The sequence below is a fragment of the Neodiprion virginianus genome, chromosome 4 (assembly GCF_021901495.1).
Source record: "Neodiprion virginianus isolate iyNeoVirg1 chromosome 4, iyNeoVirg1.1, whole genome shotgun sequence".
Lineage (NCBI taxonomy): Eukaryota > Metazoa > Arthropoda > Insecta > Hymenoptera > Diprionidae > Neodiprion > Neodiprion virginianus.
The window spans coordinates 24,814,492-24,842,058 of record NC_060880.1 but is presented as its reverse complement, the minus strand read 5'-3'; the positions used below and the strand labels follow the sequence as shown (position 1 = coordinate 24,842,058).

The 27,567-nt window shown below is 34.7% G+C and overlaps 2 protein-coding genes and 1 long non-coding RNA gene across 3 annotated transcripts in view; 1 reads left to right on the top strand and 2 right to left on the bottom strand.

The window, feature by feature from the left end:
• Positions 1-9,438, bottom strand: part of LOC124302251 (ras-related protein Rab-32) — a 33,859-nt gene extending 24,421 nt beyond the window's left edge. The window contains exon 1 of the mRNA XM_046758202.1: positions 9,277-9,438. Coding sequence (XP_046614158.1) covers positions 9,277-9,405 — 129 coding nt within the window. The 5' untranslated portion in view covers positions 9,406-9,438. The remainder of the gene's footprint in view (positions 1-9,276) is intronic.
• On the top strand, positions 7,973-8,678 carry LOC124302254 (uncharacterized). The gene is made up of 2 exons (XR_006907669.1): positions 7,973-8,378; positions 8,579-8,678. It is a non-coding gene; the product is annotated as an uncharacterized LOC124302254 (long non-coding RNA).
• A 2,911-nt stretch (positions 9,439-12,349) lies between the features above and the next one.
• LOC124301748 (mitochondrial folate transporter/carrier) lies at positions 12,350-27,566 on the bottom strand. The gene is made up of 6 exons (XM_046757132.1): positions 27,151-27,566; positions 24,193-24,346; positions 22,125-22,377; positions 20,810-20,923; positions 19,355-19,500; positions 12,350-13,634 (listed from the first exon to the last, which is right to left on the bottom strand). Exons 1-6 carry the CDS (start codon positions 27,302-27,304, stop codon positions 13,433-13,435), a joined length of 1,023 nt encoding a protein of 340 aa, XP_046613088.1. The 5' UTR covers positions 27,305-27,566; the 3' UTR covers positions 12,350-13,432.
• Between the last annotated feature and the right edge of the window lies 1 nt (position 27,567).

Here is a 27,567-nt window from a genome sequence, read left to right as displayed (position 1 = left end):
ATACGTTGCTAAAATTATACAAGAAGAAGATTAAAGTACAAAGTGATTAATAAGTAACTAGCAGCTGTTAATTAGCCAGCAATATAATTAACGAGCGTTCGCACCATTTCTTATCCACATGCACCGCACCTACACTCAGGCATGGCATGTTTATTTTTACGTCAATTCGTAATGCATACGGGTCATACGCAGGATAAATAGATAATAATTTGAAGTTCATCATTATTATCACCAACATGCCAAAGCTATATGCAAATCGAATGTCACATAACCAAAGATCATAATTTTTAAACACGCGTATGCAGCAGAAAATTCACTTGCAATTATTTGCCATAATGGCATATTCATTCTCCGATAGAATTGAATAACAATACAAGTGAGAATCCTGTTCGAATTTATTATGTTTAAACAGATTTTCGCAAGTCCAATAGAAAAAGCATTTGGATTACGCTGATTTTATTGATCACAGTCGAGCATTTGAATATTTTAGAGAGCTCTATTGGAGAAAATCAAACACAAAACGACCCTTCGAATTAGAAGCTTCATGAGCTTTGCATTTTTATTATACTTGAAACATGTAATAAAGTGTTATTTCAGATAGAAGATTTTCTTCGACTCCGTAGACGTCTTAAAAATTTCTAAACACATCAAATTCATGTGTTTGTCAATTGCTCTTACATGTAATATAAACTTCGTATAATAAATCACTGTAACGAAGAAGTGCCACCCGCGTGAAAATAAGGGAAAATACATTGCTTGTTTGGTTACAATTAATGTAGCATGTTAAAGATAAATCGTTGAAGATTGATCGAATATTCTAGCATCAAGTCGGTTGAGGCAAACTATTATTTGTTCTGGCGGCCGGCCAAAGAAATCCACTCTGACCGTATCACTCGTGAGAAATAACATCGGTTCCAACATATTCCAATGAATAATTGCCGCATTTGTTTTTCGTCTAAGATTCGGACAGTCGGCAGCAAGAAGCGTTCTTTAGTTATGTTTTTAAACTTCGCGGACATTTTTTCACGAACGATAAAAATTTCAAGCCAGTCTTACAACGCGATGACCCAATCCTGATGTATACGTGTTCTTATCGGAGTAAATTGAGCGAATCTAGGTCACCTAATTGCCAAAGTATATACGTACAGGGGAGTTGAGACATGGCCTCTGAAAAATGAAATATCTTTCGGAGGTTAGTTCATCCTCGAAAAAATAATCGTCGACGTTAATAGAAATTCTTACGAGATTATTTCAGTGGAAACGAAGATACGCGACTTCACGGAAGATTAGCGTCGCAAATAATACGAAGCAAATCGCCGAATACTCATAGGTCAAGCTTTTGCCAATTATATGTGAAAATTGTTGAATTGCGTTCCTGATAAAACTGGTAGTTATAAATTAAATTCTCGCTAAGCGAGGAGTTTCAATTTTTATCCTTCAAATGCTAAACTTATCATTTTCAACATCACTTTCCTTCAAAGTGGGTCGTAAAATTGCGTATAGAAATATCGGGCCGTTGCTTAATTCGAGTGAAATAATAAGCGGTAGGTCAAAGTTTACGATCGAAAGGTGTGTGAAATAAAATACTTTCACAAAGTCTCGTGATGCAAGAACAATTACTGCAATTCTACACGCGGACGGGTTTTTGATACGTGCAATTGAATTAACCTTGAATTTACCTTGTCATGCTTTCCAACGGTAATTGTGTTTGTAAATAGCACTTAAAAATATTCAACAATACATTCTGTCTCTTTACATTTAAAACATATTTCTGATTCAAATTGTCTTTTTTATGCTGTCGTGAATTTCTAGTTATTTTTAATAATAATTGAGCCTTTCCGCGTGAAATTCGGTAAAACTATTGTCTACGGGCAGAAAGCGGGATTCGAGAAAAAGGTATCAAATAAAAAAATAAACAATCCTGTCAAAACTCGACATTTTTTGCTGATATAATTTTTAATTGGGATTACTAGTTAAAGCAATAATTAATGAAAATTGCATTTTTTTCATGGCGACCAAATTTCATAGTTTTTAAAACAAGCGACAACGTCGTTTAATATTTGAGGTCACAGTTGACAAATTAAACACTTTGCACAATCGAACACTTTATTGCGCACAGAGTTTCTGAAGTTCGGAATATATTTACATCAACCTGAACTATATACATATATATATAAATATTTTTCTTAGGACGCGTCGCCCACTCGCCGCTATTGTTTAATTATTTACGAGTAAAGTTTTACGCTCCACGTGTGAACTCTTAGAATATTCGGATTAACTCTAAAAAAGACGTACTGTTATTTTTGTTGAAGAATATTAATCGAAATAATGTATACTGGTGAAATGATTTTGAAGAGGAAAATTATTATAAATTTATGATTCGTTCTTGAACGGTTATTGTTTGCCATTAGATGTGCCAAAACTAACCATCACAAATTAATTGTATCGTGTATTGAAATAAATCATCTGAAAAAGTATCAGATATACCCACACATGTAACGAGCAAGTGTAACATATTTATAAAAAGTGATCATAATCGAGTTATGAAATATAAACACTCGTGATTATTTTGGAGGACTAGCAATTTAATGGGCAGAAAAAAGCCTTCGTGTATCAATTCGACAGTGCTTCGCTTTAATTAGCGAATCACATCAAAGAGCAATTAGAGCTCGAGAGTGAGAACAGAGGTCAAGAGTGCGCCGTGTCAATGAACGTCGCCATCTATACCAGAATTTTTAGAGACATTCATGAATTAAAATCGTATAATCGAGTGACACAAATAACCAGTTATAACTTACGAGGCGCATTATCGCATCATTACACAGATCGAGAACAGCGTATATATTTCAATAAAACGAATGGCGTCTTATTACGCGGTAAATGTGCAATCTGTTAGAGAACACATGAGGCATTCCATGACACTTCGGTTACATCAAAAATTAATATACCCGAAACTTTTTGCCAGAATCAGGTTATGCAAATAGCGCTTTCCGCAGGTCGAAACGAATACCCGATTTTCCTGACCCCTCTTGATTATTTTACCACATTGCACAATTCAAGCATCTATTGAAGGGATTTGCTGTGAAATTTTGACATTGTTCCGATGAATAACAACGTGCGGTATTTAATATTTATGTATGATTTTAATGGATTGTTACGAGCACTTTTATTTTTGAATTGCTATTAAAAAACTGTAATTTATTAATAACCGTCATACTAAAAACGTCACAATGACAAAAAAGCTTATATAACGTCAATTCACTGATTCTTTCAAGCGAGCATGAATCTTTTTTCAACTGTCAGTGCTAAAATAGTATTCCTGTATTTACAACATAATACAAACGTAATTTAATACAAGCGAATATTTTCCAATTGATTAATACAAGTGGATAATGAGGAAAAGATCCGAACAAGTTCCCTTTTGTGTTTGAACAAAATTTCATCTAAGAAGTTCAATGCAATATTTACCTTCTCTTTATTGTATGTTCCTATTTCAGAATTTAAAGACTATTAGAATCCGTTCAATGTCTTACTTCATTGAAGTCAATAGGCATTATCGGTTGTGAATCATCAGAAGAGGAATGATAAGTTAATCAACAGGTAATGGAATTACGGATGTATCAGACGTACAGTCTAAACGTGAAAGTATAGAAAGAGAGAAACGTCACATCGGAGGTTCACAAGCTGCAATTACAGTCAACGAAGTTGAATTTGATTTAAAAAAAATATCTCCCGAATAAAAATAATTAAACTCAAATCTTTTGACGGTGAAAAAAAGCCCAGCTGTGCGATAATTTTCAATAAAAAAAACGGTACCGTTCATCAAATTTTTACGAATTATAAGTGATTTTGTTCGTAAAACGACTCCGCTGTGTATTTGATTAAAAATACTTTTTTCCCGTAAGTCCCCTGGTCATTTATTATGAAAACATTAAATTATTGTTGATAAATCTGTGCTTCGTTATACGAAGCACATTAACTTTGTTCGAAATTCATTTCAGTTGATTCATCGAGTATCCAGTTACAAATCAAACGATTCATTTCGTACTCAAAGTACTTAATCGTTTCTGCGACAGTACAAAAAAGCATCAAAGTACCTACTAAAAACTTCTCATTTTTGTGTTAAAAAAAAAAAAAAGTTGCGAACCACACTTTTTGTTACACAAAGTGTCGTGTGCACAAAGGAGGCAAAGTCCTTATCTTGCAATACTCCTCTTCGGCTCGCAGACAATTTGCATTTTGGTAAATCCGTCTCTATTTCGCGCCGAGTATAATCTCTGGCCCTGACACTGATATTGCCAGGCGATAAGTGACTTTGTAAAAATTATTGTAATATAATTGAGAGCCCATTTGGATGGAGATGGGTCGAAGACTGCGCCTATCATTGACGACACGCCGTTGCGACTCTTAACAGACAGTCAGCCTACACCTTGTGTCTCATTCAGCCAGATGCGTAGAATGCCTCAAGTTCAGAAGCATTGTCGACTTGGTTACACGGTGTAGTACAATGCAGGTGAATTTTTACTCGTACAGTACCGTCTGAATGAAAATTTTACACGTGTTTCAACTCGTTCCCAGGTGTTGCCACATGCGTAATCGAAGAGAATACAAATCAAATATCGATACGCGATAAATAACGATTGCACCAGCCCTCGGATTTCTTTTCCATCACATGCGTGTTAACTCTCACTGTATTAAACTATGCGCCCTGCGACCAATTGTACTTCCGATTAATTGTTTTTAACGCTGTAGCCACGTTTTATTTGGTTTCTCTCAAATCTGGAATTGCCAATGAAATTGGCTACATGTGTTTTTTTTTTCGAACTCCTTCACTTTGTTTGTGGATAGTTTTTGAACGGGTTACAATAAAACTCGTAAACTATTTTCCCCGCCAAAATTGTAGTACTTTTTATTTATACATAACATACAAGTGTTTGAAGGATTATGACATTGATGACTGCAACTATAAATCAGCGTCTTTAATTTACAGATTTTATCACTTTTGAAGAAGTAATGTGTTCTAAAAATCGGAAAAATGGTGTGATTGTGTTACAAGTATAATAATACTAACATTATTTTGAATAAAAAAATTCTTGTAAACACTCTGATATGGTATTGACGCAGTACATATTATACCGTGGTGAATATGATGCACCTTGATGCGTAGTAAATAGTCTGGATTACTGTAATTAGGTGGGTAGGTACTGTGCAGTTGTCGTAACTGAACAAAGTATCGAATGTACCTCAAGGGACCATAGTTCATTCATTCAAAGCAAACTATTACGAGCGTACATTTTTCGCAGTGGATGTCGTGACATTGAGTTATTCAACCTTATTATGGATATTTCAATTTGTATGGAAATTTTCTTGCAGGGTCAGTGATTGCGTTTGATTGGTTTAAGAGGTCACGCTCAAACACCGTTTTACAGCAAAGTCAATCCAAATTTTAATTGACCCGGAAGTGAAATTTACCTACTCTTAACGTGAATCACACGCTGCCGCACTTCTGCGGAATCTGTAGCTGACCAATGCTGTCGGTATGTAATTTGATGACGAAGCCATTACAAAATAAACTGAATTCGATTATTTAAATTACCACACGCAAGAGGCGAATAAATCCAACTTTCAGCTGTGTTAAACATTGAGTACAATTTTCCGCAATCCAAAATGTGACGTCCTTTTTTATTCGTATACCGAAATAAATTATTCATCTCCACGAAGTATTGTGCATCAGATCATTCATTCGCTAATTGCGATAAGTATAAATCTGTGTGAATCGCGAGTCTGAAAAATGTACAATGAATAGGTTGAAATTGATCTACGCAAAGTACATTTAATTGCAACTTTGCGCAGCGTTGTTCTGAATATTCTTTTTTTCTGTACTTACTAGATAAAAAGTTATGAACAATCAATGAATTGCTCAATAATGCATGTATACCTAAATTATTTGTATATTTTGATCGCGCATTAAAACGATTTCAGGTCGAACTCACAATACATTGAATCGCATGTTGGTACAATGACCTATACTTGTGTGTCCCAATATAATTGGACAGTCGAAATTACCCCGGATGTGACCAGACCTTCCCCAAAGTTGAATACGATTTCATCGCTAAAATATCACTATGATGAACTATCGGCATTTTATCGGATAATGTGTAAAATTCAACATAACCCTATTGGACATTTTTTTGCTCTGATAGTTTTGATTTTACATTTCAATTTTTAATCACCAACTGTGGAATCTGAGAACTTTATCCACTCGAGTACATAATGACGTATTAATGTACATTTATACAAGTTCTTTAAACGATTAATAGCCTGCAATAGGACCTGCATAAGTGCACATATTACTCATAACCGCAGTTGTACAGGCTTAAAGATGTATCAGCAGTACAGTTCAGGACAAAATTAATCAATCAAGAAAATGATTTGACGGTCTAAAAGCGAAAACTAAAAGCACTATTTTGATGTCGTAAAAAAGAAAGCTAAAATTTAGACTATTTTTGTAGATATTTTTGGTTCTTTTTGTTGCCAAATCATGATAAGTGGCGCTTAATGTTTAACGAAATAGCCCGGATAATCCCTTTTTATGCATAAAATCAAAGTAAATCGTAGTCTTCATTTCCTGAAAATATTGTTACATCTCATATTGGAGAAAAGTTCCTCACGTATGCATACAATCATTGCATCAGTCCGCGATCCACATACATTTTTGATCATCTTCGAATATAAATGTCTTTTCCGAATTCTATGATGGGAAAATAATATTGCACCGTCGAGATTCGAGGGCTGAGATGATTCGATCAGTAGCGGTAGGAATGTTACATGGTTTTTAGGAGTATGCGACAATCGTTCTTTATCAACCGCATTAAAAGTCACTTATTCTCATTATTATCGGAGCCTATTATGCATTGTTACCCTGAAAAAGTTGCAGCAGTAGCGATTCTACATGATATGCCAAACGAAAAGCTTAAAAAAAAGAAAATCTTTTCTCTACACAAAAATTATGCCAAAAAATATTCCTATAATTGAATTAGAACCAATTAAGGGCATATATTTTAGATCGTTATTCTCGCATGAAATATAAAAGTTTTTGGATAATTCTGTTCATCGTAGGATAAAGAATTACGTTATCTCAGGCATTTTCATTTCGATATGACAGTAAAAATAAGTGTGACATCTTACTCGGTGTCGGTATCGACTGACTACAGAATCCTCTTAACTATTCAGATTCTCTCATTCGGATAACAATTTTAACGATTGAAAACTAAATAAGATTATTGGCATTGATAATCTACATCAATAGAAATGCTGAATTTAGAGGTAAGCCGTTTGATGGATTGCGTATTCTAATCTTACAAAATGCAAATAAAAGGATAAAAATATGGCAAATATATCGGCGCTGAATCATCGGAAGATTATCCTTGTCACACGACTTGTAGAGAATTAATTTTATATCTCATAGCAACAGAAGGATCGATAAATTTTTGGCTTAAAAAAATGATGCACTGCGTATAAAATCATCTGTAATCGTGATATTTAGTCTAGATTGAAAAAATCTTAAATTTTTACAACTTCCACAGGCATGCATTGTTCGAATGAAATTCTCCTCGATTAACTTTAGTCACAGCTTCTGAACCTCAGTTGAACCATTCGGTTGTTCCGCCGCCTACTTTTGTACTTGTCTCGACTGTACGCACGACACATCTTTATTGCTAATTAACATATCGAGTAGTATAATAACACATATAGTTTGTCGCACTTCATACGCATGTGTCACCCACGCCGTCAATTCGCGAATGGGTGATCCAAGAGAGTTCCTCATTATACAAGGTTGTAACGACGAGTTACGAGGTAGTGGGTATATTAATAGCCGCGATTGAGAAAACAATCCAGGACAAACAACTTTCTTATTCATATAGGTATACCTCAGTTCAGCCTGTTCCGTACCTTGCAACTAAACCTACTACCGCGAATCGGCGCCTTCCGATCCCGGGCGACTCGAGTAATTAGAAGTGGTTCGGTGTGTTGAAACGATGATTCGTTTACCTACTCATATCGATAATTACACGATACTTCACACACATGTACACACGCTGCAATCATGCCAATGAAACGTGCAGACTTATTTGGAAGCCAATTATATCGATAATAGGCGTCCGGTTAAGTGGATCGATCAAACGACGCATCGCATCATCTTTACCGATCTGCGGTGGATAGTAATTCTTTCGGCTCGATAAAACCTCAATTATATCAACGCCACGATTACTACGTATTTTTCTCAGCGTACGTATTGCACGCAGATACGCGTGAAATGGTTGACACGAGGCAACGGTGACAGCCTAAGGGAGACAACGGAGATAACAGTTGGCGCGGTGAGTCAATTCAGCGATCTACCTACCTGCAACCTTTACTCGCATTTTACGTAACAATTTAACAATCGTATCTCGTTGAAGCGAGCGATGCTCGACGGTATTTGCGTAAAGAGAACACGGCAGGGTAATTTTTCTACCTGCTTCGAACGTCGACGACGAGTTACTTTGCTTAATCGATCGTTTCATTTTTCAAATTCCAGGTGCGAGTGGATTCGACGGAGTGTATCGAACCGGAACGCGTCTCCGTAGCCTTTTACTTTCACGAATAAAACCGACAACGATTTTCTACGAAGGTCACGACCAAGGACGAAACAATACGACGGACATCGTAGTAAATCCGCACGTGCCAAAAAATCGATAACACTTTCATAGTGATCGTGAGAGAAATCACTACTCGACGTTTTAACCAGAGGAACGAAACTTTCCAGAATCGAAATATCCTGCTGAATATTTCCAACATTTGATAAATGCAACGAGGCGCGAATCCAACGTTGCTTCCATCACGTCGGAATATTTCAGAAACAATATTGTTTTCACACGATTAGATAAGAGAGACGAGCATATAACGCTATCTACACCTCGGTGCGCATGCAACAAATCATGTATTTTCAAAACGGCGTCAATTTTTCATTCAACGAATTCACGCGGCTCACGAAATATCTCGACGCCGTTTGAAATCCGAGTTTCAAGTGTTGACGCATAGACGTGCATTCGCACAATTGTAAGCACGTGTTCGGGCGCGTACGGCACAACGCGCTAAGAGGACGGGACCTCGTTGAGAAAATGAGAACCTCTCTGTAGTCTGCTAGACTTTCAAAAACAGCGCGCGAATCGAGCGTCGGGGCAAATTTAACTATAAGCGAACGGCCATTGGCCGTGCTAGCGATGCGTTACTCACCATTTGTTGACCGGAACTATCGCTGCGTGTATCCTCTATCCCCCGGACAAAATCTGCCTCGTATCGTTGCTTTTTTGTCACAGAAAAACGCGAGCGTCTCACGGTCGATCTGACCACAGCTGAGCCCATTCGGCCATCTTGTTTGCCGCGGTACTTGTCGTAAGACGGGCTGTAAGATGACGCGATTACGCACCGCCGGCAGGTTCTAGCTACGAAACCCGGCTTGCGCAACGCGCGCTCAATTTAGTTTCCGATGTGTCCGCAACAATCGATCACCGCTGCTGGAGCGCCTGTATAATAAATAAATTAAACATTCTCTCCGAACTCTTTGTCACTTTTTCTCGACCGAGCATGGAATTCTTGGAAAGCTCGCCAGTTCGAAACTGTGCTTGGCACGACTTACTTTCAATTATTTCACAATCGGATTATCAATTATGAACGTTCGGGCCTCACGGACTGAATCAAAAGTTACGAAAAGAGGAAAAAACCGTTGCGAAAAACTGCAACGATGTTATTTGTGCCAATAACAGTGAGAACAAGCTGATCGTAAGATAACGAGGATTCGAGAAAAGCTTTCATAATTATCGAACTGGGTTTACTTTATCGTGTTCGAATGTTCTTACCATTGTTTGTTTCGAATCTAGAATAATGATTTTTGTGGTAATTCATTGTCTATGGGAAAGTTCGTACCAACTTGATCATCGCCGGACTTTCACTCCTTTGGATGCTGTTGCCAACTTTATACTATATTTGTTTTGGAACGAATTTTACAAAATTCCTTGAAACTATGCTACAGTTGTATGTATGAGGGTTTTCTCTAACGTGACAGACTTTGAAAACCATAAAATTGAAATGTCATGTTCGACAGGTTTAAATTAGTATTCTGAATGTTCACTCACTCCAACATAAATTATTGTTACGTAATATTATTTTGAACCGATCATTGTTTTATGCTAAGAATGTCTTGAAGTTATTTTCACAAAACTCAAAAATGCCATATCATCGGAAAAATTCTTATTAAAGTTTGAAGCGTGGTTTCTTAGTTCTAATCATCTCGTAGATTTTTTATGAGACTTCTACCCTTGAAGAAATTACTTACTATACATACTGTTTAAGAAATTTGCATCGCCTCGTCGCTTTTTTACGCGGGCACTCTGAATTGTTTGTAATTTACTCAGCGTTATTTTATTCGTAAGCTTCACTCCATCTGTTGGTGTAGATTATTTACACGACAAATCAGGTAATTGTTTGTACGAAACATTTCAACTATTTCCCCAATAATTTTGGAGTTTCTCTGAATTCGGTATAAGTACGGTGAGAGAAAAAAATCTAAATTGACAACTGTATTTTTACTGAATACTTGGATTGAACATGTCACACCGTCACGCGAAGACATCGTATAATTTGGAACATGGTTTCATTATACTAAATTTACATGTTGGTAGTATATTATTCGTCGAAACAATACAGAAGTAAACAAACATTCGCTTCGATAATTAAGCATATACATTGATTAACGGTTTGCTTCGTCGAAAGAATCCAGAACGGGTAACAAGTGCATCATTATGCGTGACACAAAAAGATAATTAATCTAAGTACTAAGATTCGTTACTTTTTGTCGTTCATTATTTGTATGTGAAATCTCTCACGTATTTACAAGTAAGTAGTTAGTGCCTATATAATTTCACTTCTGTAATATAGAATCTAGAGTTCTAGGCATGCAGAATAAGCGCTCGTCTCTCTAAACTTTCTAATCCGGCGATGAAAAGTTAAACCAGTGTTTCCCAAAGTGCAAGAGCTTCGTGCACGTATTTGCTAACATATTCTAAATATATATTGATGGTATCAATATTTCGCAATACTTGAAAAAAAACAACATATTTTTACCAAATTCTCCTGTAATTGTGATTCAGTGGCAGAAATTCAACGGTCTCGCTCGCAATGTCCAGCTGCACCGAATGTCCATCTTTGTCACATGATTAAAATGGTTCAAGACTATATGCTCAAAATCAATTTCGTTAGTGTATGCCGACTATCTTTATCGCCGGTCACCAAACATCGATCGGAAAACTACAGCTAAATAAATTTCCGTCACGAATAAAATTACTGTTGCATCGAAGATCGAGTACGAATTCAAACGGAGAAGTCAGCGTTGCAACCTTAATAGGCATGAATAATGCCGCGATTTCCGTTCAAGCTGCAAATATAATCGTATGTATGTACGTTGTACACACATATACTGGTTTTCAAAATTTCATTGCAAAAGAGTACGAATCAAAAGCGGTTTACACAATTGCAACGCGTTGTGGTTACCGAAATCTTTCAATTAATGTTCGAGAATATTTTCATCATGAGAGCAGCACTGCTGCTGAAATATCGACAATATGCGATGTAGACCGGTATTCGCATAGAAATGGTAGAGGTTAACCGCACGACGGACAGTCCTGACCGAATGAAGAACTTTCACGGTGAAGCCAAAGGACATCGTAAGCATCTCAATTTATGACTAAACAGGATTAGGACAGTGTCGCTTTACACTCGTGCAAATGCGAACGATTTTTGTTTGCGCTTCGAAAGTGGCGTGACAAGTTTAACAGTTTTACGTTATCTCACAAGTAGATAAAATTATTTTTACTTTACTTTGCTACGATTTATGTAATTAACGCACGGGCTATTCCGTGCCAACTAATCCGTTCATTGAGACTAGTTTTTTAATAAAAAACAATTTACGGTCGAAAAATCAATCACACCGCAAACATTTACCTGAAAACGATAGGAGGTTGGATATTGTAGGGATCAAAAAACGTGAAAACCGAACTATTCGTTAGAAACGATTATAATCATTTCCCCCTTCGCGGAAAATGGAAAAACGGAGGTTCGAAGAGAAAAGAATTTGGTTAATCAGATTTTTTTAATTCCTACGGCCTCTTAAAATCAATTATTACATCGCCATGTGATTACAATTCATTCATCTTCCGTATTTCTATGCCGTTGCAAAAAAGATGTATGTATTAGCTAATTCTACTGGTAGAATGACACAGGGCAGTAAAATAAATGAATTAGAGGAACGCGATCCATTTTCCCACAGTTTATTTTTGACTACATTACCTTGTTACACGTTGACCAAGGTTCTTTTCGATTGTTACAGCTTTTTATTACTTATTACTACCTAGCATATTCTCAGAGTTAAGTTTTCAACATTATTGCCATGTCGTTCCGAATATAATCCGAGATTTTTTATGCTTGTACGTGAATCAGAAAATATGTACCGAATTATATGCAGAATTGGCTTTATTATAGATATATTTATATAATAATTACCGAACTCAACTTACATGTGGGGTCAAATTATATTCGGAACAATATTGAAGTAGATTGCGTAGATATACAATAAATACAATAATTTACTGGATTCTGTAACAATAATTAATGTTCAATACTTAAAGAGTGCGTTTAAACGAAATATGCACGTCTATTGAACGAAATATACAACTTGTGCACTGAACGAAGGATTAGAATGATACGCCCGCGCATCGAAAGCTTAAAAGTAAATAGAAGATGTTTGGAAATATTCGTATGCTTATATTCCTTGCAAGCCAAAAAGTAAGACAAAGGAAATGCGAAGGAAAATAGACGCAAAATGAAACATAGTACGCCGACGTATGCAAGCATGTGATAATGAAAATTTGTTGTTCATGTAGTATTTTGTCCTCAATAAATTCTTGCGCATACCTGGACCTACTCGCGACCTCGAGCATGGATTTAAATTCTACCAACTAAAATGTGTATCGGGTGTTTTGAAGAATTTACTATGCAATTCATTGTAGTATTTTGAAAAGAAGATTGTATTTTCCATAATGTACTAGTTGTTATCTTTCAATTAAACGAACTGGTTACAATAAAATGCAGAGTCTGATGAAAGGATTATAATGGCAGGAACATTCAAATACTCCTATCTTTATAAAATTCAAATTTAACATTATCAACTTATAGTTACACTTGCAAGTAACGAAATTCAGTACATAGTCTGTTTTGGAACATAAAAACATGCAATGGTGAACCTTTCAGTCATTGCTCTTCACCGTCCGAATATCTTGAACAGTCTTTGAATTATATGGATAACTTCCGAATGGGTCGGTTCTGCGGGGAGGTGGACTCAATTCGCTGTTACCTCAGTTTTTGACGTGTTCAATATAGCGACAGCGGTAGTTGCCGGTAAATCCTCCATGCGGGATGACTTGGCGCGTAGCAGTTTGTAGGAAACGTTCTCATAGGTGACGAATGTGATGATAGTCGCGGGCGTCACTCTGACAAGATTAGGGCCTAACCCTTTGTAAAAGCCACGCCAACCTTCACCCCTGTAACCACCAGCAATACTTTATTTCACTAATGGATCTCAGCAATAAATTCCGGTTCTTAACAAATTACGTTCTTTTACATATCGCCAAGAATATCTCAACGTGGCTCTCAACGTTTGGTATTAGTTTCACGTACGATTATTGACGCAAATCAGACCCCATTTTGCGATAAAACTTGGGCGCACTAAGCACGCGAATTAAAAAGAAGTAACACGTACGAGGGAACGGAATCATGAAACTTTATTCAAATAAGTATTTACGTTTTTGATTTGAATTGCATGTAATTCTCGAGTATTTACATTTTCATCTTGGTGCTCGTTCAACAATATATAAACAAAGTAATCGTCAAGGTGTCATCTTATTTAAAACAAATTTTGAATAAAATATTAGCCACTTCACATACCGTAGACAAAAAAAAGAAAAAAAGAAACATAAACACGAAATAAACAAATCTCCAACAGATAAGCACACGAATAAGATACGATATAAATTTGTTTGGTTTGCAAGAGCACATGCTGCACAAATCAAACATGGCAATGATATCGCAAATTACGATTACGTTCCATGAATTATCCACTGCACACATAACGAGATACCTACACATCTGTACATAGCAAAAGTCTGCTGTTAGTGGTTTTCATTTCAGGTACTTCAAAGCAGTACGACACAAATATTTTACATTTTTCTGTTAGTAGTCAATTCCTTTGTTATACCACGGCTATACTGGTTTCCAAAATATTATAACAATTACAATTGTTCGGACATTTTTTTTTTCTTGGACAAAGCTAAATTTTTTTACCATCTGAATCTTGCAAGTTTTCTTATCTTTCACATCAACGACTCGAGTGACAAAATACCATAGAGTTATTAGAGTTATTTCATTGCCAACAAAATTTTGTCCCAAAGCTTTGCATTCAGTGCTGAAATACTTTATAACCTCTTCTGCAATCGATCGGAATAGTTCCAGTTAATTGCGTCAGGTAATCGCAATGCGAATAATAAGTCGGTGACAAAGTTGAGAGCGAATAAAAAAGTTATGTGTTCGATTCAAGTTGCAGTAAATGAAGTTGACAATCTGATCGGTGTCGGTATTATTATACGCGCTATGTTTTCGTTATACCAGTCGTTTGAGAACACATGATTGGATTAAAAATCGTACTGCTGGTGGTTCACCTAGGTTTAACCTATGCACTTACCGTTCGTACATCTAGACGTACGAGTAGAACAGTTGATTGCATTGTATCGGATGAATCAAGTCAAGTTTACACACTAAAGATAAATAATCTTTTCAAAATATGAAGGATGATATCGATTCAGCTATAGTCGATCGCAGATGCAGATGCCAAATACGTTTTTTCTCAACATGACGAATTTACCTGCAATTTGCAAATGTGCAGCACCGTCAAAATGAAAAATCACGTGCGTACATTTTCAATGGCATGACATCATTGGTGAGTAATTACAGACCAACTAAGTTTACGATACATTTTTTTTCTTTTCTTTTTTTCGCGACACATACATGATCGTACACATTGAAGAATTATATTTAGTTAAAACCTACATTTCATTGTTAAATCAGTTTCATTTTTGAATGGTGATACAGTTTAGAATTTGAAGCATTTGATCCGAAAGCTTGAAACTCTTAATCATAATTTGTTATCTTCATACTCATAAGCCTAGGTGCAACAAAATTGAAGAATTAGTCTTTCAATGTTTTTCACTATCTGAAACATTCAATATGTGCACTGAAAGTATGGTTGAGAATGTAAATTAAGCTTGTAAATCGATTATTTAAAAAGATCCAGTTTGTTTGGAGCAAAGTTTGAAAGATACAAGACAATTTTTTGCGAATCAATCTACAATTATACAATATCTGGATAAAAAATATATTGCAAAATCAATTCGATAAATTTTTTCATCAAAGTATTAGATCGATTACTTCGTTAAAAACGTAACGCTTATTCTCGTTTTTATAATTCTTATTAAAATTCTGATCGCTTTTGAAGCAAACTGTCAACGGATCAGAATATAAATGACGAATGAAAATGTGGTTTTGGGATTCAAAGCACCCCGTATCTCAGTTTCCATTGCAATACATAATCAAATAAACCCATAGAAGAAAAAATGACATGATCAGCATAAAACAAAAAAGTTCAAGCCATGACACTTTGTATGGACTTCGGGTATTGTGAGATTGGGCGGTCCGTGTTACTGTAATACTAGTATTTCGGTATAACGGTCTAGATTCCTTCGATTCTTGCCTGCGGTTAAATAATTTGGAATGCAACCATTTTCCAAAGCAGTGCGTATATGAATGAAAAATTGAATCTGTGTGCAATTTCACAATTCTTAATGTAATACGAATGAGCATGTACGTGAATTTTTCATTCCGAATGAAATTGCGGCATAATGAATGAAATTGGAGAAAGTGCCTTGAATTAGGTACAAGGCCATGAAGTGTTGAATTAAGGGCGTTTTCAGCTAGTTCGGAAAGTACTCATTGACATCTTTCTAAATGTGCAAACACACATTTTGTCTTGACATGTTAGCACATTACTGCACATACGATATCATATGAAGGATTTGAACTGCAGAGAAAAAATCAATTACTTATACGTTGATTACCCTACAAATTATTGGTCAACAATCCAGGGTCCACGATGTTGATTTGACTGTAATTTTTATCACTTCCAGTGGACATAGAGATAATTCCCCTCCCTTCCAAAGGGTTAAACCTCAAGGACCTAATATTTACGCAATGCCTGCGAATTTAGAACGCATCGAGTTCTGTTCTTGAATTTGTGTACTCGTACTGTTTTGCATGAAAATTAACATTGTTGAACGAGAAAAAAATTGCTATTTGAATAAGAGAATAAACTTTTATTTTTGGCAATTACTTCGAAAAATAATATTAAATTCTGAGAGTGAAATTTATCACATACATATCACTGTTGTTCATTATCATCCCAACAGAACGGACCCGGTACAAATTCGAGAAAGAAATGTAATCCCCTTTTAGTCCCAACATAAATAGTCAGGTTTCTCATAAACGGTGACTTTCAGAAAACTGGATGTCTAAGAATCGAGGGATTATCGGAACTCTGTGCTCACTAGAAGTGGTTAAAAACGGTTTGTCGCAGTTCAAATACTTTTCGACATCTCTGATGTGTCAGCTTAAATTTACTTTCGTGAATTGTGAAGAAAATAAAAAGTTCTCATGCGGAATGAATGTTATCCCATTAAAGAAACATCCCAACAAATAGAAAAGTAATCGTAGCTAAATGATGTTCAGATTGTTTATGAATAATCCCGCTAAGTAGAGAAAACTGTTGTGACGATAAGCAATGCAGTAAAATGTAGAATATTTTGAGTTAACCATAAGATGACACTTAATTTTGAATATTACTAATAAGATCAGTGATAAGAATAATCACAATAAAAATCATAGTAATGATAATAAAATTGGTTAGCAAAAAGAGACTATCACATACAGCACACAGAGAAAGAAAATAAAATTGCAACTAAATTGGTAATGTCAAAGATAATATTATCGATATTAATGATACATCATGAAAATAAGTTTGATAACTATCAGCGCAATGCAAGGCTTTGGTTAAAATTACTTCGACTTTGTGGATGTTGAGCACATGACTTCGACAATGGTCAAGGTCATGGTTTTTATAATGGACAAGGTTGATAATTATTTGATGGCACGAAAGTGTGTTATGAACTTATCTTATGAATAATAGTTCGAAAATAAAACCTTCCAAGATACAGATTAATATTTATATTTGTTTAAGAAATTCATGTATAGATAATATTAACATTATATAATAACTTATAAATTATTTTGTCTCTTAAATTCTTTTCTATACGGTACTTTTTTTTTTTTTTTCTTTCATGTTTTCCAAGCGATCTAAGAATAAAGAGTTTTAAAGAGAGATGTTCATTTTCATGGCTAACATAAATAAATTGTACTAATATTTACAGATTGCGACGATATATATTCATAACTGTTACTTATCAAGCAGTCATAATCAAACTGTCATGATTTATTAGTTGCTGAGATTTTATGTGCCATAAATTGATCCAAATGTTATATAAATATTTATCGAATATTTTTTATCGTCACAGCAATAATCTACTGTTATTCTCGGAAATTTTTTCAATACCACCTAACCACATTCGTGATCACAAATAATAATTGTATCATCAGTTTTCAACTATTCAATAACAGATCAATGCGGCATAATTTCAAACACCAATTAGACATTTATTAACTGTATCTTTGAGAAGTTCATTATCTAATTCACACCTTGACGTAGGTCCTTCAATTTTGTTACGTATTCTCGAAAAAATATTCATCAATATTTTGACAATGCTTGATCACTCTCAACCGATTATGAAGAGGATTATTAAAAATGGCTGTGTCAATTTTTGAAAATAATTTTCGTTCTTTAGAAAACATTGGTCTCGGCACATACATACTTTCTACTGACAAAATTACAAATATAGAAAAAAAAAAGGTACTAACAAACAGCTTTTTTAACTCTCCTCTTCAAACGTACTTCAATTCAAATGTTTTCTTTTGGATTTAAAGTTTCATTCAAATAAATACATATACGTTCATTGTATATCAGCATATTAGAAATTATGTGACTAAATGTTTCCAAGTAATCACTGCGCTTGTAAAAGTAAAATATATGTAAAGGATATCGAGTAAGAAAAGGAAAAGAAACAGTAAAACATACTACATAAGTCAGAAGTGAAAGTTCACTTCGATATTGATCTATTTCTATTGCAATTTCACATGAGCTTATCTTGAAATATCATATGAGCAGAAACCAACATTTGCCAACTGAAGTGATTTGAAATATATCACGAAAAAAAAGAAAAGAAAAAAGATGTAGAGAGGATCTAGTTTAACTGCAATTCAGATTCATCTTTTAGCAATCCATTATCCGCTAGACATAATACAAGATGAAATAAATTATTATAGGTATTGCCCGTACATTTTACACGTTATTAACCCTTTCAATGTTTGCCGCTCATGTGTCAAAAACACAACTGTCCACCTAGTGAAAAGAATTATACAATTTAATACTGGGTAATCTAATCTTTAAAATTTCATGACTTTTCTTTGTCAGACATATTTTGTATTCTTCTTCTCAGTGAAAAGCATAATTAGCAATAAAAAAAAAAAAAGTAACATTTCTCCCAAGGGAATTCATAATAGAATTTGGCAATACCTATGTAAAAGAATAATGAATTACTTTCCTACATAGTATTGCAGTACACGTGTATGGACAAGTACATAAGAATTGTAGGTCGAATTCACTATTGTGTCACAAGCATGGGATTGAAGTAACGAATGTGTAACATCACGTGAAATATAAGGCTTAACTTCGAGTTACTGCGCAAATAAGAGTTCCTAAGCCAAGTAATGAATTTAAATTTAAATTCAACCACTTGCATTGTATCTAACTAATATCATTTTTATAAAATGATAATAAAAATTATCTAAAGTCATTAAAATTATACGTGAAATCAATTGTCTAGAATCACTTATATCGTTTTAACTGATTGAATCTCATCGTAGGTGTAAGTGAGGGGCTTAGTTTGCAAATTTTTCATAAATCAGCATAACCAGACAAATGTTTGGCAAAACGTGTAACAGGTAGGGTGTGAACCCTTTATAAAATCCCCTAGCTTTTTCTAACCTCCATGTTAGTTGAATACAATGCCAAGTTCCTCTGTAGTCGTGATGGTGATCCTGAAGTCGAGCCCTCACTACTTGATACGGATACGTCGCCATAGCAGCGAACAATTTTGATAAGGCGGCAAAACCAATATAATCCGTTGTACTCTGCAAAGAAATGAAAAGAGGAAATGTTAATACAGAATTAAAATCATTTGTTAAGATTAATATACACGTGAGAAATGTTGCCAGTCATAATAGATGATAATTAAGAGCTTTGAGTTATTTCTAATTCATCGTCGTTCTCTTCTTCCCGTTCATATTTCACATTTCCAGCAATGGTATTCTTAATTCATTTCAAACTACTTCCGGATTCCATAAATGAACTTTGTGGTCGTTATGCCATTTTTAAATTGTTGTATATTATCATTATTATAATTCAGTATATTATCAGGAGTACAAGGTACTGCTGTTATATGATATATGTCTATTATATGGATAAGGATCTTACAATGAATAGCTGGGACTCTCTTGGAGGTTTAACTTGGGTATGAAAATGACCTATTAAGTCAAAGTGCAAAACAGAGAGTTTTAGTTGAAGCATGTATGCATTCTTATATAGGCAAGTGATTCAAGTGGGAAGTTCAATTCGGTATTTTTCGTATTTCTTTTTAATATAGTGCATGTCTGTAAATTTAGCGAATAAAAAATGAGAGAATCGGAACGTTTAGAAATGTCTTCTAATTTAGAAATCAAGAAATTATACGAAAAAGTTAATTTGGGTTTTCTTCAAAATTTTTTTTCATAAACAAAATTTCTTCTGCCGAAATGAGTATAAATTTTTTAGTATTCTTACTTAAAATACCTCCTTGCAGGGAGTTCTTTTTTTAGTTGAGCTGTTTTAGATAAATATTGAGATAAAAAGAAAACTTAAAATTAAAGTTACATTCTCGAGTGTAGAGCAGTTAACTAATAATGGAGGTAAGGGGTAGAAATTTGGTTGAAAGTAACTTATTGTCATGACCAAGTGCGGAGCAAGAAGCTTTGCCAGCATCTTCACACGCTGACCAAATGGACCGTTCAATATCATGGTAAAAATAAATCATATCGCAAAATAGTTTTTGTTTCAATTGTCAACTAGATATATGTGGCCACAGTTTACTTTGATCAGAATTTGAGAGCTTAGAAAATTAGCTACACAATCGAGGATTTGTTTCACTTCAAACTTAGCTTTAAACTGCACAAAATTTTAGCAAAACTAACGTAATTTGCGATTACACATCAAAGTAATATGTTAATAAAGGGTGACAGATCGTACAATACCTGTATTTAGAAATGAATTTAACAAGGAACATAATGCACGCAGTTTATGCTATATCTATTGTAGATCTATTTTCAAAATTACGCTTAGACTTGAAGGATAACTAGCAGTATTCTATTTTTTTTTTTTTTTTTTTTTTTTTCAAATACTACTTACCAGTTTTGTGTCTATGGGTAATCCTCGGTAGTCATTATAGCTATTCTTCATTTCCTCATACGTCATAAACTGAAGCGCGCCGTGTGAGACACCGAACATTCCAGGAACAAGACCCTATTCGAAAAGAAGTGCGATTAAAACTTCAGAAATTTCAATGTGTAGAAAGTATTGCAATTCGGATTTCAGATTTGAATGCAAAAAGAGCCCATTTTCAGAGGCACAAAATTCTTGGCCATTCTGTTTACATGGGAAGGCTTTTTCCTGGGATAAGATCGAAAGAAAATTCATCAATGATGATGTTTCGCCATTGTTTGAGGTTGTCCTCAAATTTTATTACCTAGTCAAGTTTCGGCCAGATTCTCTGTTGCATTGAGCAAAACGTTGTGAAAATAAAACATCTATACCACGTTAAAGAAATAATGCAAAGATGTTGAAGCGATAATTTTTCAACATCCTGAAGTTGCTCAAGGGGGGTGGTAAATTTTTTTATGCTTGATTAGCAGATCCATAATCTTTGAAAAACAGCTATTCGTACAGAAAGTTTCGTAAATAACTAACAATTACGTGTTTGAGAGATACTAGTTTGATCTTTATTCTAAGCTTCAAAAGTAGAAAGATTGTCTACAATTGATCAAGTTATGACATCATCAACAGCTAGCAGGATTCTTGTCAAACCTATACCTTTCACCTCATGATGTTGTTCATTATGTAAAACAAAAAATCTGTATACTCTTAATTTCAAAACACTTATAGTTATAGTTGGAATTAAAAATTTCGATATTGTCACTGTACTTTTTATTTTTGATACGTTTTCCGTATTTTTATGGAATTTCAACACATTTGGAAACTACAATTCCCAGTCTAGTTTGAGCATGGATCATTTTAGTTCCCGTAAAAACGACGTATCGGAATGGAATGTGAAAAATTTTATAAAAATCATATGAACGATTTGGAAATCACCATACGAAGAGTTCTATAACATTGTTTCGAATAAAATGAGTGCAATGTAACAAACTATAAGCCATTTGTAAAATTTTAAAGGTTGAAATAAAGATGAAACTACCATCTTTCAGCCATACAATCGGTGATTATTTGCGACTGTATCTATAGCAGTTATTCAGAATTAACTTGAAAATTAAGTGTGAAAGGACGACCACCCCATTTAAGAATAAATGTGCTTGCAAAAGACACATTGACGGTTACGAGAATGGTTGATCAGTGCAAGACATATATTGTACTGTATTATACTTCATCCTAGTTTCATACAAAAGGGCTCTTTGCCTTTTACTTTTTTATTTTACACAGTGAAAATTACCTTGTAGAGTCCTCGAATACCCTCTGTTTTATATATTTTGGTGAGAGCATCAACCAAGCCGGAGTACCTTTTGCTTTCTGCAAGATTCACATCACTTGTATATTGAAGGCAAAGCCGCGTCTTAACTACCCAGATTGGATTCGTTATTAACAGTGTCATAATCCCAGCGTCAGCTGCAGCCAACATGTGCATTACTGGGCCCACAGGCTTCTTTGCATTTCCACCTTGGATCCATGTTTTTATTGTGTTATAGCTATAAAAAATGGAAATAGATATTAGCACGAGGAATGAAACAACAATCGTGCAACACTATAATTATAGATGCATTCATTTTACTTTCCCTTAACTGGGTTCATGGATTTAGCAAGATGTAGTTACTACAAAAGTGTTTCAAAAATTGATCAACAATTAATCAATCATCTCATTTCTAGAGATGGTAAATATTTTCAAGCTGCTAGCATCACAGTGTACACTATTTTACAAACAACCAATATGCGATTAATACATTGCTTATTATACTCCCGTATATTATACTGTAGATCAGATAGTGCAAAAAGTTGAACACAAATAATGTTTACATATACATTCCCTAAATTAAAAATATTATCTTAATAAATAAATGCGTAAATACAAAACAGAATAATGATTACAAGGAATCATGTGCTGTTTTTGATTCAGTAGTTGCTCAGTGATCTACAAAATGTCTATGGCAATGAATCAAATACAAGTTCATTGAACTAAGCCCATCATAGTTCCTGGTAATGCCCAGTAGAGATGATTTAAGTATTTTTTAATGGAATCAATTTTTAATAACGCACAAGGCAATTACTGAATTGGTTGGGTCAATAAATTTTTTTCTGTGCATCATGTCATTGAGGGATTTTATAAATAATCGGTTCGAATTAGTTTGAAAATGGTATGACGCCTCACTGCTACGAGTTAAATACATACAAGATTTAGGGCTCTTATTAGTTACTGGTTAGTTGAAAAAAAGTTGGCCAGATAGAGATCACATGATCACAAGGGTCAGAAACCTAAGAAAAAATAAAGGGAGTTGAAAAAATTGGGAAAGTGAATCTGACATAAAATTAATTAATTATGTATAATTAATTCGTACAACTGCAGATGAGAATGGGAGAATTATTATTACTGAATACAGACTTTTATGCTCTCTACTGTATTGTTATCTTTATTAAATAAGTTGTAATAAATGATAAGAACATTGACGGCAATAGTTTTTTTCATACCAATGTTAAAGAATTTAATGCTCATAGGCGGATATCGGCGAAATTTGATTGGAAATGACAAAAATATAATTGAATCAGGAGAAAGAAAATTTCTCCATAAAAATGTTGTTTGGAATATTAGATATGCAAATAAAAAAAAAAAAAAAAGAAGATAAATCTTTGATGATGACAATGCAAAAGGTAATGATATAAGTAGTTGCTCCTAAATCGGTCACATGATCCCATGCTCAAAACTTCTTGATACGTTCCACGAGATATCACAGAATTATGACCGTTGTAAATTTTCCTTTCAACTCTATTACTCACTACACTTTCTCATACTATTTATAGAATTATACTGAATAGAATATGGGAGTGTAATGTCCTAAAAGTGTATAGTTAAATACAGGACAACGAAGAAGATATTGGCTGATTAGATTTTACGCAGATAAATACATGGAGATGTATTGTTGGTTATTCCATTAGATCTAACCGAAACGGGATTGCTTTGTCGTAGAAGATTAGTTTGAAAGTAAAACAGATTTAATTTTTTACCCGGTGTAGAACAAACTTTAAAGAACTCGTTATCTTTTTTATGTTGCTGCTGATATTCACAACACAATTACGATATTCTATTTTTACACAACCAAGCAAGTTAGTGTTATCTGTGTGAAGTTGACACCAGGAAGCTACGTAACGATGAAAAGTTTCTTGAAATTCAGGGAAATTGTACACACAGTTGTACAAGAATTTGTTCCTTTTTTTATTTTTACGTATAGCAAAGAAGGAAATCATGAATAACGATTGGCAGTAGAGAAAAGGCAAACAATTTGACCACTTACAAGAAAAAATAGAATCCCCAAGAGCTGCCTGAGCCCAGAATATTTGGTACCACCCCTCTGTAGAGGCCTCTCAGTCCCTCTGTCCTGTGGATTTCTACGAAGGCACCCCGAAGACCACTGTACTGTGGAGTAGAATGTGTGATGCCATCGTTAACTGCAAATGGAAAACATTAGTCTTGTAATAAAAGTACGGAATCTGGTGTTCATATTATGATTTGCGACCAGAGCGCATGTCGAGAACTATTGAACAGCTAAGTTATGACTTATTGATACATAAGCCTTACATTTTACAACATTTCATCATTGACACTGAAACGCATTAAAATTGAAAGTTGTTGATAGCAGCGTAGCATCATCTCATGTCGCTCCCCTAAAACCTAAGACTTTTGTTTGGAAGATTATTCTATACAAAAATAGGGAATCGTTATAAGTTTAATTAACATTGTTATTTTGACCCGTCAAACTGGATTCGCGATGTGGGTGGAATTTTTGTAATTTGACACCACAATTTTGAGGAGTGTCTGAAAAATTCATTGATCCACGATACAAAAAGACATACTGATGTGTTGGAAAAAAATAGTCACTCTTGACCTAATATTTCGTTAAGTCAACATCACAAACTTGAATCATCTGAATTTTCTAATCTGAAATTCAGTTTTTCATCCGGTACACAATACATCATCAAACTGAAGAAAACGTTGGGATTTTACCGCATGTTCGTTGGAACATATCATAATGGTTTTAAAAAAAATCGCATCAATGCCAGATTCATATTAATTTATCTGAAGTAATAATTTGTGAAAAAATAAGCATGAAAAATTTGTGCTGTTTCTTTGTTTTGGAAATATGTAAATTGAAAATTTGTTTTCTATGATACGGCTGTAACATTAACAAAAGAAAAAAAAAAAGAAAAGAATGTGATCAGCCTTAATCTGGGCTTGTAGATCAGTAATACGGTGAATATAACTAATTGTTTTAATGAAATATATATCTCTTCCATATTTCGGAAGATATATTTTCGAAACATTTATTATCCATAATTTTGTACATTTTATGAACAACGAATTAGGACGAAAATCTGACGTATTCACTTTCGTGATCAGATTACTATTTTTCTTTTCCTGCATTATATTATGCCAGCATGGACTAAAGCCAGCAGCTTTATTTATTCAAAAATTGTCACAGCCAAAATTTTGAAAACACGAATGTTACGAGATGAAAGCTTGTTGAACATTCTGTACTGAATTTTTCAATTAATTATAGAGTACCAAAGATTACCGTTACACTATTTAACTCGCTTTTTGCCTATAAAGATACACCTAAAAAAACATTCCTACTGATTATGAATTAAAGTATTGGAGAGTAGTCACGATAATGGCGTAAGTTTGTCGGCGAGATTCATTGATAGTTGGATATAAGGTAAAGCCACACAATCCAAAATATAGTACGCAAAAAAAGAAAAAACAAACACAATCATATGCTGAGGTAAACGATTTTGTAAATTACAGAGGTGCAATTGGTAGAAGTAAAGAACAGCTTGGTAATATATAAGAGGCAATATCCGTCGTAAAATGTGCTGGCCCCTTACCAGAAACATGAGAAATTTTACTAGTTGCATTAGAACGTGTGAGATTGAAGATGTGAGTGTAAACCTTCACAAGCTGAGTTATTTTTGAAAATCCTACAAGGAAAAGTTTTAATCGCATATATAACGGACCTTCTTTAACTCGAATTAGACAGTTTTGTTTTGACATATCAACTTTTTGTGAGGAAAAATTAAAGATATTTGGTTTCAAATATATATTAATAAATAAAATGACAAACAATATTTTGGAAAACCAACTCCTTTAAAATTATTCTGAAACTACAAAACAATGATTTTTAATTCACTGTTTCGTTGCTTATTATTATCAACTTGAACCTCGTACGTAGACAGAATTTGCAGTGTATGAATGATTCATATGTACTTTGAAATATAAGTTTCTATTGTGGCACAATCTATATTGGCACAAGCACAACAGATCAACCGGACTGTGAAATATGTACAATGTGTTTAATCGTTGGATTAGCCACAAACATGGATCAATGATGCTTATGTTAGTAAGTGTCCAACAAAATTTACGTGCAAAATTTCGTCAGGGTTGAAGTTTGTAAGACTGACGTAACGATATATTTTCATTGCAAATCGCTAGTTCACAAATTTTATGTTTGTCTACAAATCATTGAGGCGTAAAATATGCAAACAAAGCTCATATTCCACAAACATATCTTATTTAAAGGCGTTTTAAATTTGTGAAACAGTAATTTTAACTCAATGTTTTGTTAGGTTAACGTCACTCATTTCAACCATCTAAATTTAAGAACTATGTATTTAGAAAATTTCAGGTTAGGGATTTCAGGATAAGCTGTTCATATCTTTGTTCTTCATGTACGGATGGATAAAGAAACAAAATGCATGCCTGATAAAAAACTGTTCAAGTGTTATTTTCCCTGTGCGTACGAACCCTGAATGGTAACAGTACTAGGAAAGTATCAATGTCTGCCATGACGCGCGTTGCTTGCTCAGTGATAACTCGCTAACGGGACAAAGAGCGATGAATTGTTGCCTGACGACGCCGATCGCTAATTAACTATGAATATTATATATACGAAAGAGACACGAACCGGCGATGCGATAGCTACGCATACCTACTTTGCATACACGTGGTAACTCAGTAGACGTGTTGCATCATATTATGCAGGAAATCTGATCGGCGAGAAAAAAAATAACCAATTTCATAAATTCATAAATTCATAAATTGGCAAAAAGAACGCTCAAAACCGTTCCGGCATGACGTTTCGCTGAGGTTCGGGGGTACAGACCACGTGCACCGCAAGGGGACACTCGAAGCAATGACAGCTGAACGAGTCCGAAGGTTCGACACTTGCTCTGGCGGTGTTAAATTGTCGTCTACTTACCGGCAAATCTGATTTTTATCAGGTCCAAGGGATGCAGCATCAAGGTCGACAAGACCCCGCCGGACAGACCAGCGATCAGATGTTCATATTTGACGTGACTGAACACCGGGAGAACTCGCGTGGTTCCCGTCCCTGTGGTTTTTATCGTAGACATGTTGCGTGTGGACTCTTCGTGCGTTACTGAATTCTCGATTCTATCGTGTTCGGGTCGCAGATTTCCAACAGTCGTATCACAATCATTGTTTCCAGCAATGACAACACCACCGTCCGCCTCGGAACATTTCTTTTGACTCGTCGTAGTCACCGTTATTCTCGAAACAATCGAGAAACTGATATATCACGAGGTATATGGCTTACGTAACAAAATACGATGCTTCCTTGCGCTTACACACCGCCATACTGAAACAGAGTTTTCAC